We start from the raw sequence: 20,762 nt of genomic DNA, 5'->3' as shown, positions 1-20,762 counted from the left end.
CAGCTGTTTAAAAATCGTCGTTTTGCAAAGAATCGGTTCCCGAAGCAGGGAACCAATTATCGCAAAGCAAAATTCCCCCATTTAGACCATTGTTTTGCGATCGCAATTGCGATCACAAAAAGATCGTCATATAGCAGATTCGTTGTAATGCGGGGCAATCATAAAGCGAGGCACCACTGTACTGTGCTTAACAGTGTTGGGTTAGGACTCAGAAAACCTGAGTCTAAATCTCTCAGCCTGATTTAGCTGACATAATTTTTGTGGAGATAAAGTAAAGAGGAGCAGAGCCATGTAAACTGCCTTGGGCTTGCTGGAGGAAAGGTGGAATGTAAATTTATTACATTGTAGTAAAGGCAGGATATAAATTAATGGCAATGTCTTGTTCCATAGCAATTAACTTTTCACTGATTTAAAAAAGGCCTCTTGCGAGGCACCACTGTACAGTATATATAAAAGGAGAATATATATAAGGTAAAAGTTCCCCTTGACAATTTTTGTCCAGTCATGTTCAATTCTAGGGGGCAGTGCTCATCCCCGTTTCCAAGCCATAACGCCAGCGTTTGTCCGGAGACAATCTTCCATGGTCATATGGCCAGTGCAACTTAGACACAAAACGCTGTTATCTTCCCACTGTAAATCAGCCATGCCCATGTGGAGCCTTTGCTTCTGGAGGTGACTTCGTGCTTCGTTTTGAGCAAGCGAGTGAGAGGAAACGGGAGAAAGTCGAGAGAGAGCCGTGGCTGGACAAGGGCAGGGTGTTTTTTTCATAAGGGAGAAAAAAAGTTTGTTTGCCCAGAGGTATTAGAGCGAGCAGCAAGAATCGAGAAAGGAGAGATGGCGGTGGCTAGAAAAGATTGAGGATGGCTGGCGGAGAAGAAGTGAAGCTGCAGGGAAGGGGAGCCAGAGCAAGAGCAGGGCTCCGTGCCAGGCACCTGCCAGAGAAAGAGGGAGAGGGAGAAGAGGTGGCAGACGCCACCGCAGCAAAACAAGGTGGGAAAGCAAAGGGAACCTCTGGCAGAGCTCGCCTCGGCACAAGTGAAGGAGCAACAACAGCAGGCGCCGGGATATGTACAGTGGTGCATATCCATAATCCGTTCCGGATTAACCCTCGCTATGTGAAAACATCGCTGAACGGATCAAGAAAACCCATTGGAACGCATTAAACATCATTTAATCCGTTCCAAATGGGCCGAAAACTCACAGTTCAGCGATGTTTTCCTATGGCCTGCAGCCATTTTCACGACCTCCCCTCGCTTACCGAGGGCGTGAAAACGCTGCGCACGGCCATTTTGGGGCTTCCAGTGGCCATTTTGGAGCCACCGAACAGCTGATCCCCGGGTCGCAAAGCGAAGGTCGGTAAGCGAAACGCTTACCGACCTTCGCTATGCGAGTTTTGGCCATAGAGGCCGTCGCTTTGCGATCGCAGTTGCGATCGAAAAAACCCCCTCGCTATGCAGATTCGTTGTTATATGGTGCGCTTGTTAAACGAGGCACCACTGTATTCTCTACTTGGAAAACCCTGAAAAGGGTCGTCATAAGTCAGAATTGAATTATTTATTTATTTATTTATTTATTTTATATCCCACCTATCTAGTCTGTTAAGACCACTCTAGGCGTGAGCGGTCCTCGCTTGACCAGATAGGTGGGATATAAATTAAATAAATAAATAAATAAATAAATAAATAAATATATTATTATTATTATTATTATTATTATTATTATTATTATTATTATTATTATTATTATTATTATTATTATTATTATTATTATTATTATTGGTCATTATTGTTATGTATTTATTTAAATAAATGTGATACAGTGGTGCCTTGGAAGATGATTTTAATTCATTCCAAAAAAAATGTCATCTTGTGAAAAAAATTGGCTTGTGAGGTTCCCTATCCATCGGTCTCAAAAAAAAGTCTTGCGAAGCATCGGTCTAAAAAAAAGGTTTGCGAAGCACGGTCATAGAAAAAAAGTCTTCTGAGACACCATAGTTATCACAAAAAACAATCATCTTGCGGGTTTTTCGTCCCATGAGGCAATCGTCTAGCAACCACCCCTTCAGATATAGAGATGAACGCAGAGCTAAGTTGACTTGAGAGATGACACTCTGAAAACCTTCCTTTACCTTTTGTCTTTCTAAGGCTCCAAGGACTTTGACACTAGAGGGCAGTGCTGCCCTTTAAATCCATCTGCCGGTTAGCAGAAAAGTCTGCAAGTGGATGATATTTTTATTAGGAAACCGATCAAAATACTATGAAAGCGGATAGCTTTTTGAGTTCTCCAGAACTCTTCAGTAGGCTGTAAGGCACAAAAAGCAGGTGATGGGGGAAGGAACATAAAAACCCAAAAATAAGCAGATTTTTTTAACCTAATATTGGTATTCTTCCATTGTGAACTTGTCTTTCTTCCACCTCATGGACCAATGGAAGTATTTTTGTTTTTAAATCTGGTTACAGAAGGTACAGATGGCAGGATAGCTCAGCCAATTGCATATCTGGCCACAGAGCCAGAGGCTGGGAACTCCATTCCCTACTGTGCCTTCTGGGATATAACTACATTTATTCCAGAAATGTTATCATTGTAAATTGTGCATAGCCTTATGGAGGAGTCTTGAGAGGTCAGGCCTCTGCCACCTAAAGTCTGCCAGCATCCTAAATATGGAGTGTGGGAAGAGGCCCAGATAAGGGCTATTATACACTCCTCCACCCACCCATTACCATTTGTCTGATAAAAAAGACCCAGCCTTGAAGCTGTGATTTGCCTCAACAAGGAAGTTGTGGAGGGAGATCACTGGGTTGCCAGCTTAGCTAATGTCCTATTCCATGAGGTTTCAGGGTCAAAGGGATTGAGAGACAGGTCCTTGTGATGTCACAGTTGCAAGGCAGGTGAGGATTTGGAGGGAAGCAAGCAGAACACATTAAACACCTTTGCACTGAGCCAGTGAGCCCTGGTACCAACTGGCAATAAGTGGAAATGAGAGCCCAGGCTTTAAATAAACATCTCACACAGGAGGTAGCTGGGTTAGATTGTTTCAGCAAAAGAAACAAAAGGATTGTGGCACTTCGAATACTTAACACATTTATTACAGTGTGACACATTTGTTTTGGTGTGATCCACATGTATTTCAGTATGAAATTCAGTTACAATCCACTTCTTCAGACACACAAATAAGTAGTGTCTGATGAAGATTATACCTCTTGTTAGCTCACATGGAATTGAATTTGGTAGTCTGCAAGGTGCTGCCATATTTTTGCTTTGTTTGTTCATTTTGCAGATACATTAAACATTATCGTACTCTCACACACCTTATCTTGACATTTATCTCCCTGCCTGGAGACCCTAAGAAGCACAGCCGACTTCAAGGGCATCCTGAGACCTGGCAACTCTATAGATTATGGCTGTCCGTACCTGTGAGGTTCTTTTTAATAGGCTAAGTGTCATAATATATAGTGTAGCTCTACACAGATCTGTTTAGTCCTACTGGGTTCAAAAGGGCTGATTCCTAGGTATGTGTTAATAGGATTAGAGCCTCAAAGTGACATTCATTTGGCCCACTGGAACAAAGGTTTCTTCTAATATGATGCCAATTTTTAATATATGATTTAATTCATAAATTGTGTGTATTATCTGAAAATAATTTGTGTATTTCTTTGGGGAAAAAAACTAAATCGGAAAATACTTTCCCTTTGAAAATATTATTTATTTACATAGTAATGTATCTGGATGTGATTCATGTATATAATGAATAAATCAAGAGGGTTTTTTTAGAATGTGATTGTGTTTTGTTGCTTTAAATGTGTTTTAGTACTATTTTAACCTACTTTTTGTTTATACTGTTTGTTTAATTCTTTTATATATATATATTGTAAGAATTATTATGGTTGTTGTTCCATTTATATTAATGATGATGTGCCAGCAAGTCAATTCTGACTTATGACAACTTTCAGGGTAGAGAATACTCAGAAGTGGTTTGCCATTCCCTTTTTCCGTTGAGCCCTGGGACTGTACAGCTTGCCTAAGGCCACATAGGTTGGTTTTGCTAACAGGAAACGGTGGGGAATCAAACTCCCAACCTCTGGCTCTGCAGCCAGATACCTAAATCGGCTTTTTAGTACTGTAAGCTTATGCTGTGAGCAAAATGTCAGCCAACAAATGAACTTACTCTGCTTAATAATAGGCTTTATAAGATAGGAAAAAGTATGAATGAAGCAGATTTTCTTCTCCTTTAAATAAAAAAATATTAACACTGCTTGAATTCTGTACAAAACTCTCAAATGCAAAATGAAGCAAAATAATATGCTGCCTAGAATAACTCATGCAATTTATACTTCGAACCAAGAGTTTTTGTTTTGTTTTGTACTTATTTAAAGATTTGGCCCCTCTCTAGGTAAACTTTTTGCAGGTGACAAAAGACAAGAGGATTTGATACAAACTGGGACTGATGACCTTTAGGAGCATGTACAGAAAAGATAACACATCAGAACAATTTACTTTGGCTAAGACCAAATACAGGGCCTTTGTGGAAAGTTGCCAAGAAGTCCACGATCAGCATGAACAGTAGTATAGGACAGGATTTTCTTGTTTAATTTTTCAGCACACATGCGAAGAACAAGCTTGTGACAACTTGATTTTGTGGAGTGTGACACACATAGACCCATTGCACTCGAAATTACACAGTATTGGACTTCAGTTTCTCCATAATCACACAAGACAGTGACACTCTCTGAAAAAGCTGTAACTTATTCATATTTGTGTTCAGTTTTCTATTTTGCTAGTGGAGGTAATTTAATAAATGTTCTCCTATAAGCTTACCTTGTGGGACTGACTTCCAAGTGAACATACATAAGATTGTGCTCCACAGATTGCTTTTCTTGGATAGCTTACTGATTTCTCCAAACTAGGTTAAAGAACACTCAAGTTCTTCTTGAGCCTTTTCCTGGGAATGTGCACGTTCACACAGCCATTACAACTAGCAATGCTCATCTTAACCTTGTATCATGCTATTTTAGGGAGTATGTTCTCACTGCCTGCCTGGATTTCAGTTATGAAGTTATTGCATAGCTAAGACGTGTAGCGGTTCCACATTTATACAACCTCACATCATCTCTGGAATTAGATGGTTGTGATTAAGAGGCCAAAACAAAATGTCTGTCGGATATAGATCACCAAATTGGCAGAATTTCTCTGTCTGTGAAATGTAGACAATCTTATGCATTGCCTCCATGTTAGTAAGCTGATCCATTCCATGTGCTGAGTCCCCAAGGCTACGTGATGAAGTAGCAAGAGACGTCCCTAGTGTACACATCCCAGATATCAAGTAACTGGTACTCAAATTATCCTAGTGGTAATGTCTGTTGCTAAATGGGACAATGTAAGGACACAAGCAAGAAGAGTTGAGACAGCCTCCCACAAAGAAATGAGATGTGTTTCAAATTTTCTCCTTTGATTTTGAATTAGAAATTTAATTAATAGGATATAACTATTTTTCTTTTAGACTGAGCCACTGTGGTATTGCAGATAGAATGGTTGATTAGGCACGAGGAGACCTGGATTCAAATCCCCATTTGGCCATGGAAACTCATGGGGGGAAGGAATGGTAAAACCACTCCTTAATCATCTCAATTTTCTTGAAAACCCTAATATTAAGGTTGCCATAAATTGAATGCAGCTTGACAGCACATACACAACTATTGTTTTGGGGCCCAAATGCTCAAACATAGGGTTGGAGCCAGATTTAACTCATGGTTAGAGTAGATCAGCTGAAACTAATTTTAGTAGTTGTACTGTAACCATGGTAAGTATAGATCCAACCCATTGATTTGTGTTGTGCACACAAAGTTAAATTTTAAATTTAAATTAAAAAAAAAAAAAAAGCAGAGACATCACCTTGCCGACAAAGGTCCGCATAGTCAAAGCTATGTTTTTTTCCAGTAGCTATGTATGGAAGTGAGAGCTGGACCATAAAGAAGGCTGACCGCCGAAGAATTGATGCTTTTGACTACCGAAGAATTGATGCTTTTGAATTGTGGTGCTGGAGGAGACTCTTGAGAGTCGCCTAGACTGCAAGGAGAACAAACCTATTCATTCTAAAGGAAATCAACCCTGAGTGCTCACTGGAAGGGCAGATCCTGAAGCTGAGGCTCCAATACTTTGGCCATCTCATGAGAAGAGAAGACTCCCTGGAAAAGACCCTGATGTTGGGAAAGTGTGAGGGCAAGAGCAGAAGGGGATTAAAGAGGACAAGATGGTTGGACAGTTTCACTGAAGCTAGCAACAGGAATTTGACCAAACTCCAGGAGGCAATGGAAGACAGGTGGGCCTGGCGTGCTCTGGTCCATGGGATCACGAAGAGTCAGATATGACTAGAGATGGGGACAAATATAAAAATGGATCACTTTTTCCAACAAATATAGCTGATTTGTTAAATATTCATTGATCCGTATTTGTGGGTTCCAGAGACCCCCACGAATACAAAGTGATGAATATTTACCCATTTTGATTCATCCTTCGTATTAAAACAAAAAACAAAAAAAATACAAGTTTGTCTACCAGCCGCCAATCAACTAACCAGTGGCAGAGAGGCAGCCAGCCCCCCCCCCCACAGCCACCCAATACTACAGCCTACCCCCACCCTTTCCCTACCTTAGGCCCCACCCCACCCTCACTGACACCCTCTTACCCTAATTGCTGCTGCCGAGGTCTTCTGGCCTCGGAGCCACGTATGTAAAAATGTAGACTGGCTGCCCTTTGCAAAGATGGCGGCTGCAGCTTCATTTAGAGTAGGGAAGCTGGAGCTGCCCTTTGCAAAGATGGCAGCTGCAGCTTCCCTACCCTTAATGAAGCCACATGAAGTCTCCCTTCTTACATGCTGTGTCTGCAAAAGCCTGATGGAGACCTCAGCAGCAGCTAATAAGGTAAGGGGGCGTCGGTGGGAATGGGGTGGGGGCTAAGGTAGGGAAAGGAAGGGGTGGCTGGCTGTGGGCTTCTGATCAGCTGATCTGCAGCCAGTAGGTAGAATGGGCTTCTGTGCCGTGTGGTAAACTCTCCTGTGGGGACCCAATTTGTAGGTGAATAACTTGGATGTCTGATATCCAACCTTCACCAAAGTTGGCAGGCATGTTGGAGAAAGACATAGAAAGCTTTGTTGTGATTCTGGAGTCTCTGTCTGGGGGAGCTTTCCTGGGGGGGTCCTCTTTGTGACTATAAAACACAGGGGTTCGTGATCCAATGTTCAGACTTTCAGGAGTTGTAGAAAAGCATCTGAGGAAGCTTCTCTGCAAATTTGGTGTCTCTAGGTGGTTGGGGGCAGTGTTATAGCGATTTAAAGTGTAGACGAATTGACAGCTCGATTTGTCGATTCATCGAAGAATATTTGTATATTCATATTTGTAGATCCATTAACCTTGACAAATAACAGATCAAAACAAATTGCCATTTTTTAATTTGTCCCCATCTCTAGACACGACTTAATGACTAATTCATGGGCGGGATATAAATTAAATTAAATAAATAAATAAATAAACAAGAACAAAGGTAAATACAGGAAATACATTGCAGTTGAGAATAATTACATCTTGCATCTAAGAATTCTGTTCTGTTGTGAATCCAAATCCTCTGATAGTTTCTTTCCCTTCCTTCCCTATCAGAGTCATCTAAAAACCAGCTCCTAAGCATTCCCAACTATGCTGATCAGCTTTGGAGGTGCATGTGGGGAGGGGGAGCTCTCAGAACATGGCAACATTTCTCTCGTGCCTTCTTTTTTTGGAGTTCAAGGGTGGTGGAGTCCAAGTGCTGCTGTGAGGCTACATTTGCATCTGGGGTGGGGGTGGGGCTGCAGGTGGCTCAGCCCTGCTGCGAAGACTGCTTTCTGAAACACTGATTCTTCAATCACATGTCTCCAACACTAACCTGCTTTTGTGGATTTCCTATAATTTTGGTTTCCCTCAGTGAATGTGCCTATAGCAGTAAATGATCAGAGGGCACTCCTTTCTATCTCTGCATGTAACATCAGTTCTTGGCCCATTCTTCAGGACATTTTCCAAGTTAAGAGTTCCACTTCTGGGCATGGTCAATTCCACAAGTTAGTTGCTAACTTGCCTTCTTTTACCTTCTGTTAGTACATCACTAAAGGGCAGCTTTAGTGCATGATTATTTATGTCTATGCCACATAAAGCTTCCCTTGCTGGTTTCTGGAGATAAAAATGGTGTAAACAGGTGCATGTCATTTCCCCAGGAGGGGGTAGGAATGCATGCATTCTGAACACTACTCAAAGGTGGACCCACTAACCCAGTAGTAGTATACAGGCAGATGTGTTTGTGAGTCTCTCAACTTGGCCTGCCACCTGCCCTACAAAAGCGGCCACAGTTGCTGAATGCCAATTATTTTTCCTGTCTTCCTTCCCACAGCATGTGTAGTTGGCAGGATCTGTGTGCAGGAATGGGCTTCCACATGCTATTCTCCCATGTATTGGTCTGTTGTTGTCAAGTTGCTTCTGATTCATGGTGACCCTATGAATTAACGGACTTTGGAAGGGCCAACAATTAATAGCACTGCTCAGATCTTGCAAACTGAAGATGATGTCTTCCCTGACTGAGTAAATGCTCATCATGAGAGGGCTTCCTCTTTTCCCACTGTCCTTAACTCATTCTTTTCTTTTATAGTGAGTCTTATGATAGCTTCATATGGGTTGTCACTGTAACTTTCTAGTGAGGGTTAAGCCTCCATTTGATCTAGAACCCACTTGTCTTTCTGGAGGTTTGTGGTATCCATAAAACTCTCCTCATACAATTAATTGGGTCTCTGTAGCTTGAGATCAATATTGGTTGATGCTGCTTTATTAATACCAAAGAGCAATTAGTGTATTAGGAAGCAAGAGCTGTCTTTTTATGAACAAGGAAGTGCTCATCTGTGAGAATGGTATAGATGAGTCCTGGAGCCAGAGACCAGCCCTGCAGCTGCTGAGAAGAGGAAGCAAGGGTTATGGACATGTCACACTGATGCTCAATTCAGTGTCCACAGATGTCATTTCTCTTAATATCACTGTTTTCGCAGAAATAAACATACAGCTGAACATACATAATCGATGCATCAAATGATCTGCATAAGCGGCATCTAAGGACGAAGATTCAACCGTGTAAAGGAGAAAAGGAAATTTTCCATTCGGGGGGGGGGGCTCATATGCCCAATCAGCAAAAAGTGTAAATTGTGTAACAATTCCTTTTCATTTTGCTTAACTTTAGAGAATATATCTTTGTGCAAGGATTGTCTTTGCTGTGCAGGAAAAAAATAGTAAGATATCTCGTTTGTATTCCAGTGGAATAGCTACGGCAGACCGGTCTGCAGCAAACGGATCTATTTTTAGACTGGCTTGCCATTTATATCCTGCCAAATTATTCATCAGCTTCAGGGTGACAAGCTATTAATTTGTACAAATACGTCAGAGCAGGGTTCCCCCTCCCCTTGTGCGTTCATGTGCAGCACGAAGAAGGTGTAGGATCAGTTTCAGATCACAAAGAGGCTGCAGCTCACAGCCAGTTAATTCTTCTGCTTCCCATTCATATTCTGCATGCAACAGACTACCCACTCACATCTCTTCCATATTGATTATCATATAGAGCAAGAGCTGCAGGGGAAGACAAAACAGCCACAGGGCTTAGCTGGGATTCCTGAGCTGGTTATCTTTAGTGGTGCTGGATTGGTGATGACAGCATAGTGTGCAGTAAGACAGATGGCAGAGTTATCACCTTGTTGACTGTTCTGTTGCAGGGCTGTTTAGTCAGGGCTCAAACTACTACAGAAATCTACCCTATATCTAACCAGAAATCTATCTGATACTGCACCTCGTAATACAATAGCCTCAAGTTATGCTGCCCGCAAGGAAAAGATAAATGGCACTTTCACGAGTGTCATGATCAAATAGGAACCAATATAAATGTGTCATTTTTCATATGGTACAGTCCCTTTAAGATGAACTGATAGCTTAGTGAGTTGGAGTACCAACGGTTGGGAAGTTGATTCCCAGCTGAGTCTCCCAGGAGAACAACCAGCCACATGTAACCTTGGGCAAGCTGCAGCATTCCAGAGTGCCCCCCCCCCCAAGGGAAAAGGGCCTAATATACCACTTCTGAGGACTTCACATCTAGGAAAGCCTGGTGCTGGCCATCCTGAGACTTAACCCCACAATAGCGTTGCTATAATCCCTCCCAAAAGGGCATTACATCTAAATATTCCTAGCCAATATGAACAGTGGCTGGTTGGCTATGATATTTGTTATAGGGTTGAACTGAACGGCACATACTGTATAAGCTTGCATTAGGAACAATTAATGCAGAAGGAGTTAAGGTTGGCACAGTAGCTCTTTTCACTTCCCGTATCTTGCAAATTAGCTTGCTATGTTGTTTGATTCTTGTTTTGCAATGGAAACACAGCTCCAGACCACCACCAGCACTGATTTCTTAGACACAATGGCATTTGTGTCTAAGAAATCAGATTATCTCATACATATATAATTTGGCCTGCATAGCAACAAATTCAAAGGTCACCAACTAGGGAAAAGCTGTGTTGTGGTATCAGCAATGGCCTAATCCATGCTATGCATAAAGATGTGATATATACGAGATTCTGTTCTCTCTGTTTAGCTCAAATGATTCCCAATTTAGAGAGGATGAGTTGAATTAGTATGATTTAGGTTGATTACCTCAAGTGGTACTCTAGATTTAAAAGTGGCAGACCAACTATCTTTAGCTCTTCCTGTCATTGAGACTGCAATCTTAAAAATATTAATGAAAAGCTGTTGTCATGGTTTGCCAGAATATGCAGCTTTAGTCGATTGCACGTTTTCTGCATTTGAGTGTTTGTTCAGATGCGAAAGGGTCACAAGGAGAAATTGCCTAGAATAGCTAAGCCCTTGTGCATGTACTCGTGCACATTCAGAATCTGGTGGAGAACAGCAGGGAATACACAGAGCAACTAAAAATAGCATTTGCTTCCAGTGTTTATCCAGTATATTTTTGTTATGCTTGCTATTGCCCGTGTCCTTTGCTATGAATAAATGTTCCTAGCAAGCTGAGGACAAAAAGTAAACTCTTCTGAACAAAAAAAGGGCTGAAATATCTGAACCATATGATTTGGTAAAATGCCAGTTTGTGTTCTTTTGTACCAATACATCTTTTGTATCTACTCTTTATTCAGACTTCTGACTCATCAAACCAAATACAATCTCTGGGCTGTCATGGTAAAAACAGGATTGCCAAGGCCCTAGGGCAGATATAGGCAACCTGAAGAGGTCCACAGGCTACACGTACCTGTCCTTGGTCCCTGGAGAGCTGTTCCTGCTCCCACAACCCCCCAAGACTTCTTGCAAATATATGTGTATATATATATATGTCGTTGTTTAGTCATGTCCGACTCTTTGTGACCCCATGGACCAGAGCAAGTGGATTGCGTTTAGTCAGAACTCTCCACTATGACCTGCCTGTCTTGGGTGTCCCTGCATGGCATAGCCCATAGCTTCTCTGAGTTACTCAAGCCCCTTCGCCACGACAAGGCAGCAATCCGTGAAGGGGGTATATATGTAGGTGGACCTTTTTAAACTGAGGGTGAGATCAGACAGGCATTTCACTGTCTAGTTTGCCACAAGGACAGGTTAGTTCATTCCTTTTTCTGGCAACATGGTTACAGTAAGCCCTGTGATGCAGTGACTAAACTGCAGTACTGCAATCAAGCCCCTGCTCGTGACCTGAGTTTGATCCTGAGATTCAGGCAGCCGGCTCAAGCCTTCCATCCTTCTGAGGTTCGCAAAATGAGTACCCTCATACGGGTTGTCACTGTAACTTTCTAGTGAGGGTTAAGGCTCCATCTGATCTAGAACCCACTTGTTTGTCTTTCTGGAGGTTTGTGGTATCCATAAAACATTCCTCTTACAATTGGCTCCGTGTAGATTGAGATTAATATTGGTTAACACTGCTTTATTAATACCAACGTGCAATTGATGTATTAGGAAGCAAAAGCTGTATTCTGAGAACCGTAACATGAGTGCCCAGCTTAATAATAATAATTTATTGTCATTGTAAGTATATACACATACAACGAAATTCAAATTTAGCTTGTTGGGGGACAAAGTGTTCCTTGCATATTTCTGTTGTAAGCCACCCGGAGTGCGTTCTAACCACTTTGGGGCAGTATATACACAGTATAATTGCTCGAGTGAACCAGCCTGTAATTTTGCCCAAGCTTATCTGGACCCCTGTTCAGGGTCTTCTACAGTGGTGCCCTGCATGACGATGATAATCCGTTCCATTAAAATCACTGTACAGTGAAATCGTCGTCATGCCAAAAAAACACCAATTGGAATGCATTGAAAACCGGTTAATGTGATCCAATGGGGAAATACCTCATCGTCCAGCGAAGATCGCCCACAGAGAACCGCTGATCAGCTGTTTAAAATCGCTGTCTTCCGAAGCTTCTGTCCGGAAAACAGCCATTTTGCAAAGGGAGGGAAGCCATTTTGCAAAGGGAAGCCATTTTGCGGAGCCGGAAAAACATCATTTTGCGAACAAACGTTCGCAAAACAAGGACCTAATTGACGTAAAGCGGATTTCCCCCATAGGAACCATTTTTTGCGATTGCAATAACGATCGCTAAAAAATCATCGTCAAGCGATTTTGTCATTTACTGGGGTAAGCGTATAGCGGGGCACCAATGTATTTTGTATGTGTGTGTGTGTGTATCTGTAGGATTGTTCAGTTTTCATTTGTTTCCAGTGCGTGTGATCGCTGGAAATGAACCAAATTGAGCTCTGGGCTGTCAAGGCTCCTTCCACAGTTAATTTGTCATAATGTGACATGGTTTAAGAAGATAGCCACTCTAGGATATTGCCAAATTAAACACTTCCTTAGCTCTGTGGAGAAGCAGAGGAAGTATGTGTTTTTGGTACACTTTATTAGGGCAGTGAAGATGTGCTTCATTACTTATTTAAAAAATTAAAATATAAAACTTCCTCACAGAAGATAAGAGGGGGCACTGAGAGTTTTTGTTTGTTTGTTTTTGCAACTTGTCTTAAAGGTCAGATTGAGAACCTGTCTACAGCTGATATGCAGATACCACTCTGATGGCAGAAAGTGAGGAGGAATTAAAGAACCTTGTAATGAGAGTGAAAGAGGAGAGTGCAAAAAACGGTCTGAAACTCAACATCAAAAAAACTAAGATCATGGCCACTGGTCCCATCACCTCCTGGGAAACAGAAGGGGAAGATGTGGAGGCAGTGTCAAATTTTATCTTCCTGGGCTCCATGATCACTGCAGATGGAGACAGCAGCCACGAAATTAAAAGACGCCTGCTTCTTGGGAGGAAAGCGATGACAAACCTTGACAGCATCTTAAAAAGCAGAGGCATCACTTTGCCAATGAAAGTCCGAATAGTCAAAGCTATGGTTTTTCCTGTAGTGATGTATGGAAGTGAGAGCTGGACCATAAAAAAAGCAGACCGCCAAAGAATTGATGTCTTTGAATTGTGGTGCTGGAGGAGGCTCTTGAGAGTCCCCTGGACTGCAAGGAGAACAAACCTATCAGTTCTAAAGGAAATCAACCCTGAGTGCTCACTGGAAGGACAGATCCTGAAGCTGAGGCTCCGGTACTTTGGCCATCTCATGAGAAGAAAAGAGTCCTTGGAAAAAAACCTTGATGTTAGGAAGGTGTGATGGCAAGAGGAGAAGGGGACGACCGAGGATGAGATGGCTGGACAGTGTCTGCGAAGCAACCAACATGAACCTGACACAACTCCGGGAGGCAGTAGAAGATAGGAGGGCCTGGCGTGCTCTGGTCCATGGGGTCACGAACAGTCAGACACGACTAAACGACTAAACACACACACACACTACAGCTGAATCCACCGCTGCTCTGATGGAGGTTTTCAATTAAAGAGAGAGAGAGAGAGAGAGAGAGAGAGTTACAGCGCATCTGTGCTGCCCTTAAAGAGGCAAGCAAAGATTTATATCCTTCGTTCAATGTCACTTGTAAACATTTAAAATCCCATAAAATTTGTCACCTTTTCTACTTTAAAATCACAGAGGTCATTTTCACCTATAGATATCCTCTACTGCCAAGTGACTGAGCAATTTTTGGAGTTCAAACCATAACACGTACTATATCTATTTCTGCTTTGAGTCGTAAAATACAACTTATAGCTTAAGGATAATTACAACTTATTTGATAATATCCAAATAGATAATTTTTCTTCTCTTTCTGTAGTTTCAGATTTGTCAATAAATAAACATATGTGTATGAAGGGGAAAAATTGAGACATGGATCACAAATGACTCAATTTTACAACTGATGACAAAAAAAGATGGTTTATTATTAGAACAGCTCATTTTTTTAAATTTAAAAACAAAGTGGAAGAGGGGTTTGAATCAACAAATAAAGGAGAAGACTCGGATATTTACTAATGTTTTGAGTAATGTAATTAGGGCAAAATTTAAAAGAATGTGGTTCAATACATTTTATAATTGGTGCTATATACTAAAAAGACTAAAACTCAATATAATCTAATGTGCTAGATTAAGGCTGCAGATGGCAAATTTCACATACAGACTACTCTTTTTTTAACTTTTTTGGCTATTACTAAATATTAAACAATTATAGAAAGCAGTGTTAGAAATAATCTTTGAAATGTCAGGATGTCATCATCATTCCACATCCCAAAATAATTCTACTAAGATATATAAATAAATTGAACTGGAACAAATCCAACTAATGGCAATTTCACTGATAATAGAAAAAATTCACTTACTGAAAATCTTCCTGATTATCTGATTGGTTAAGGAAAATCTGGTCAACATTTGTGTCAGAAATAGTGACATGTTTCCAAAGAGACAGCAAAATCTACACATAAATTAACAGAAAAAGAGTCTATTTTCACAAACTTCTGAAATAAGCATCATGATAAAATAGGAATAGTATTTTCCTCTGCAATTTAATTATGATTCATGGTAAGATTTTCTTTTCTTTTCTTTTACATTTCACTTAATGTAATTTAAGTAAAATGTTACTTCACTTTTTTCTTCCAGTTCTCCAACAATCATGGGCATCAATTGAGGCCTTTTCCCCTGCTCCTGAATATAGTGACATCATCAAAGATCTAAAAAAAAAAATATATCATCCAGCAAAGTAGAATCACCACTGCTGCCAAATTTAGTTGCAGGGGAGGGAAGGAAGTTTCCAATGATACCCTGCTTTAAAAAAACAAAATAAAACAAAAAACAGTCTCTAAAGTCTCACCCAAGTAACATCTAGCAATAATAAACAACTGGTCTCATTATCCCAACATTTTATAATTCCTCCCAGGCATACCATTTCCCAGTAAAAGGAACTTTGTTATGCTCTAATTGCTTCCCAAAGTCAGTTATTACAGATAATGTCATTACTTGTAACTAGTTACTTCCAAACTCTGCAGGGATAACAAGGAAAACCTGTTGAAATGGAGCGGGGAGAAGACAATCCAAGTTTGAGAGGGAAAAAATTGGAAGAAACGTGTATATCCACTGCCTACTTCACTGAAAGATAAGAAGTAGAAAATATCAACCCTGTGCTAGTCTTCAAAATACTGGAAATTATTCGTACTGGTTTAGAGGAGAAATTTACAAATACTTGTTATTTACCCGTATTAGAGTATCTGAGCTGGTATATATTTAACAAATTCTGTACTAAATGGACTTATGAATGAAATGCACATCTTAGGTCTCTTGTCCTTCAATTTTGTTTTAGGCCATAAAGAATATTTTTAAAAACTTATTCATCAGTAAGTATCTGTTTCCTGGCAAATAATGAAAACAGACCAGCACAAATTATGACACTGTTTTTATCCACAGAAGTGAGCATGAGCTTGGTCGGTAGGAAAAAAAAGCATTAAATATAATATGGAAGGTGGGAGACAGAAGAAAAGCCACCTCTCATAGATGCCTTGAGTTCAATATAGTGACAAGTAGAGGGGCCCAAAAAAGAGTTTTATAATATGGTTTCCTGCTGTATTGAAAAGGTAATGTTACATAAGTCAAAACACAGCAGTAAGAAACTCTAGTGACATATCCCTGCGCACAGGCACCAGAGCTCTCTACTGTTTCCCCACTAACTTGCAAAAAACATCATAGACCTCTGGTTTCTCCTGTGCAAACTGTTCCACTGTATTTTTCTGAAGCCAGTCAGAGGAGCGCATCTGCTGCTGCAGGAGGCGAATAAGATCGCCAAGGTTGGAGCTGCTGGCTGAGGTCGGCTCTTGGTGATGAGATACAAAGATCACTTCATCTGTGCTATCTGCTTTGCCTTCTGAGTCAGATTGGCAAGACGGGTCTTTCTCTTCATTTTGAATTTCATGTTCACATTCTTCCAGCACCTCGCGGACCCTCTGCATGCCTAAGGGAAAGGGTAGGGAGAAGAAAAACTGTATTGGGATGAAGAGCAAAAATGATCAAACTACCAAGTGGGAACAACTCTACCCATCATCGTGTTGTAGAGAACCTGCAGTGCCCCCCTGCATGCCCTGACCCTTAGCAGCTGGGCATACATCTACTGGAGAACTGGAAGTTGAGTCATGGTAACTGGACTTCTTTCTTGTTAGGCTGAAACGTTTTGCTATGCATCCAAGTACTGTAGCTTCTTCAGTTGGATGAGTAGCAAAATGTTTCTAGGAAAGAAGTCCAGTTGCCATGACCCAACTTCCGAATAATCTCACCTAGACAACTGAGAATCTTCACAGATATCTATTGGAGAATGGATCTTTTCAGTGCTCTTTCCATAAAGTTATGGAACTGCCTCTCCAAATATCTTTTTCTGCTATTTCTTCTACACATTTAACAGTACAGAAGATCCATTTCATTGCCTCTTGTGTTGCCTTCACTTTGAGCTTGGTTCCCTTTTTAAAATCTACTTTTCCTATTTATTATTATTTGTTGAGGGTTTTTGTTTTAATTGTAAGCCATTGGCAAAAAGCAGAAGACATATCCTGTAAATTGAACAAAAATGTGATGCCAAATGAATTCCGTGAGGTGGTCTCAACACTTTCAAAGAATGCAAGTGGGGGAAGACCTCAATGTTACTTTGAAATTGTGTGGAACTTATTTCTTCAAATGCTTTTTTTCACCTTCCATCACAGGATCATTTTGGTTGGTCTTATCTGCAGCTTGTCAAAGTAAAGTGACCAAAATACAAACTCTTCCTGATCCAAAACATCTGTAATCTGCCTTGATTTCAGGACAATTATGATATCTAAGCTTTCTACTTTAGAAGCTAAACCTGATACAGATTATGACAAAATCCCACCAAACATCTTTCCCATGTAAGAGTGGGGCATTAATTATTATCCAATCAGTTGCAATATGTTGAACTGACAGCCAATTCCATGTCAGGGAATATTCAGAATGGGGTGAAAAGAGCAACTTCTGACAGTCCTGTTCTCTGAAGCAAGTCTCCCAAAAAAGGAAGTGGTACTTTTCAGCATTTGAATTAGCCACCAGACATCACGTTTTCCAAGGAATGTCCACAGATTAATTGTTCTAGGATTTTTCTATCCAGTCCTATGCTTTATTGAAAAGGTAAACTTCTCTGGGTTTAATTACATTTAAGCCCTCTCAATTTCACCTGCCTTCTCAATCTTCTCACAAATAAAATCAGGAGGCAAGAAAAAGCAAGGCTGGTTAAGATGGTCAAAGAAGGACTGTTTTAGACAACTTTTGATCTGCCAAGCTAGATACAGTGTATCCCATGAGCCATGACTCCCAACAGGGAAACTCTCAAAGGAAGGACCACATCATAGTGGTCGTATATCCTTTCCTTTGGATGCAGGAGGTCTCAGGTTTCATTTCTGACATCTCCAAAGAATAATCCTCTGGAACAGCCATTCTCAACGGGCCACATGGCCCCAAGGGACACCTTGGCACATTCAAAGGGGACTACACATTGAAAAAATGTGAGAAGCTTTTGAAATATATCTCTTTGTGTAATTTGTGTGACTGCTGACCTTGAGCCAGACATCCTGGAGAGCAAAGTCAAGTGGGCCTTAGAAAGCATGGCTAACAACAAGGCCAGTGGAGGTGATGGCATTCCAGTCGAACTATTTAAAATCTTAAAAGATGATGCTCTTAAGGTACTATCCTAAATATGTCACCTTGTTTGATAGCGGGCCCTGGAACCTGAGAAGAACTCCAAAAAGGATTGTGGCCAAAAAAAGGTTGAGAATGGTCACCATAGAGAACTGCAGCCAGTTACTATCGATTACACTGCACTGAATGGACCAACGTTCTCACCTCATAAGCCATCATACCTGGCTGGTGGGCTATGATTGGGTTGTTTGGTCCTGGGAAGGAAGAGTAGAGGAGAATAATACTGACCTAGTTGCAACCGATGCATCTTGTCAGCAAAGATGATGCGAAACCAGCCAGCCTCGCTGCATTCAAAACCTTTACCACAAGACAGCAGGACCTTGTTGTCTAGGAAGCGTCTCCAGAGGATTGCCTCCTCTTCAAATGTTCCTTTTCTCAGGTACTGGAATTCAGTTACCATGGAAGTAAAGTATCAAGAAACATATCAACTCAAGACACACAGGGGAAAACTACATTCAGACCGTTTACACTGTAAAGCTTAGGTTGGTCACTGTCCAACTGTCCTGACAGCTAAATGCACACAGTGTATCACTGTTCATCAATATGCATACATCAGTATAAAACAATAGGTGAGTCTTGTTCCCTTTGTATGCTACATGCAAGTGTGTATGTGTGTGTGCGCGCACACACGCAAACATTCTTGAAAGAGTTTGTTTGTTAGGCACTGTTTTAGTGATTAACAACATCCTTCAGGAAATACCTTGCTGCTTTTAAACAGAATGCTGGAAACTTTGCTTGATTCAGCAAATGGCCACTGACCTTTCGGAAGTCAATCCACACAAAGAAACCTGCATTGCGATTGAGGAAGGGAACCCCAAGCATTCTGAGCTCATCTGTCACAAAGGTATGGGCAACTTTCAGCCGGTCATGGTTGGCCCGCAAGTACACTTGGTTGATCCAGTCTAGTCAAAAGGAGAAAACACTGAGTTCAGATCCAAATCTGTTCCTAGAATAATCTGATTTCTTGAGGGCTGGCAGTTCAAGGCACAAACTGATTCCACTGAAAAACTACCATGTTTGAGGCAAAGTAACGACTGCTTTCCCCTTTATGGATTGCTGCCTTGTCGTGGCGAAGGGGCTTGAGTAATTCAAAGAAGCTATGGGCTACGACGTGCAGGGAAACCAAAGACAGACAGGTCATAGTGGAGAGTTCTGACTAAACACAATCCACCTGAAGCGGGAACTGGCAAGCCACTCCAGTATCTTTGCCGAGAAAACTCCTTGGACAGAAACAAAAGGCTAAAAGATATGACACTGGAAGATGAGCCCCTCAGATCGGCAGGCATCCAACATGCGACTGAGGAAGAGCGGAGGACAAGTACAAGTAGCTCCAGAGCTAATGAAGTGGTTGGGCCACAGCTGAAAGGATGCTCAGCTGCAGACGCACCTGGAAGTGAAAGGAAAGTCCGATGCTGCAAAGAAAAATACTGCATAGGAACCTGGAATATAAGATCTATGAACCTTGCTAAACTGGATGTGGTCAAACAGGAGATGGCAAGAATAAACATCGACATCCTGGGTGTCAGTGAACTAAAATGGATGGGAATGGGCAGTTTCAATTCAGACAATTATCATATCTACTATTGTGGGCAAGAATCTCGTGGAAGAAATGGAGTAGCCCTCATAGTCAACAAAAGAGTGGGAAAAGCTGTACTGGGATACAATCTCAAAAATGATAGAATGATTTCGATACCAATCCAAGACAGACCTTTCAACATCACAGTAATCCAAGTTCATGCACCAACCACCCATGCTGAAGAGGCTGGAAACTGACCAATTCTATGAAGACTTACAGCACTATCTAGAACTGACACCAAAGAAAGATGTCATTATAGGGGACCGGAATGCTAAAGTAGGGAGTCAAGATGTAAAAGGAACAACATGCAAGTTTTGCCTTGGAGTTCAAAACGAAGCAGGACAAAGGCTAATAGAGTTTTGTCAAGAGAACAAGTAGGTCATCACAGACACTCTTTTCCAACAACACAAGAGGCGACTGTACACATGGACATCACCAGATGGGCAATACCAAAATCAGATTGATTATGTTCTCTGCAGCCAAAGATGGAGAAGCTCTATACAGTCAGCAAAAACAAGACCTGGAGCTGATTGTGGCTCTGATCATCAGCTTCTTATAGCAAATTTCAAGCTAATCTGAAGAAAATAGGAAAAATACCACTACCTTAGTCAGGTATAATCTAAACCAAATCCCTTATGAATGTACAGTGGAGGTGAAGAACAGATTTAAGGAACTAGATTTGGTGGACAGAGTGCCTGAAGAATTATGGATGGAGACTCGTAACACTATATAGGAGGGAGCAACAAAAAGCATCCCAAAGAAAAGGAAATGCAAGAAAGCAAAGTGACTGTCCAACAAGGTGAGACAAGAGGGCCTTCTTAAATGAACAGTGCAAAGAAATAGAAGAAAAGAATAGAAAGGGGGAAATCAGAGATCTGTTCAAGAAGATATTAAAGGAACATTTTGTGCAAAGATGGGCATGATAAAGGACAAAAATGGGAGGGACCTCACAGAAGCAGAAGACATCAAGAAGAGGTGGCAAGAATACACAGAGGAATTATACCAGAAAAATCTGGGTGTCCCGGACAACC

At 41.2% G+C, this 20,762-nt stretch overlaps 1 protein-coding gene across 2 annotated transcripts in view; it reads right to left on the bottom strand.

Annotated features, from left to right (window-relative positions):
• Window positions 1-14,335: 14,335 nt before the first annotated feature.
• The window catches only part of ACCS (1-aminocyclopropane-1-carboxylate synthase homolog (inactive)), a 35,826-nt gene continuing 29,399 nt past the window's right edge, over window positions 14,336-20,762 (bottom strand). For both annotated transcript variants that reach the window (XM_072985970.2, XM_072985971.2), the window contains exons 13-15: window positions 18,915-19,057; window positions 18,384-18,537; window positions 14,336-16,410 (exon numbers count right to left, since the gene is read on the bottom strand). In XM_072985970.2, the coding sequence (XP_072842071.2) occupies window positions 16,112-16,410; window positions 18,384-18,537; window positions 18,915-19,057 (596 nt within the window). In that variant the 3' untranslated portion in view covers window positions 14,336-16,111. The remainder of the gene's footprint in view (window positions 16,411-18,383; window positions 18,538-18,914; window positions 19,058-20,762) is intronic.

The sequence above is a fragment of the Pogona vitticeps genome, chromosome 1 (assembly GCF_051106095.1).
Source record: "Pogona vitticeps strain Pit_001003342236 chromosome 1, PviZW2.1, whole genome shotgun sequence".
NCBI classification, from domain to species: Eukaryota; Metazoa; Chordata; class Lepidosauria; order Squamata; family Agamidae; genus Pogona; species Pogona vitticeps.
Note: the sequence above shows the minus strand (reverse complement) of the source record. Positions and strands in the feature narration are given on the sequence as shown.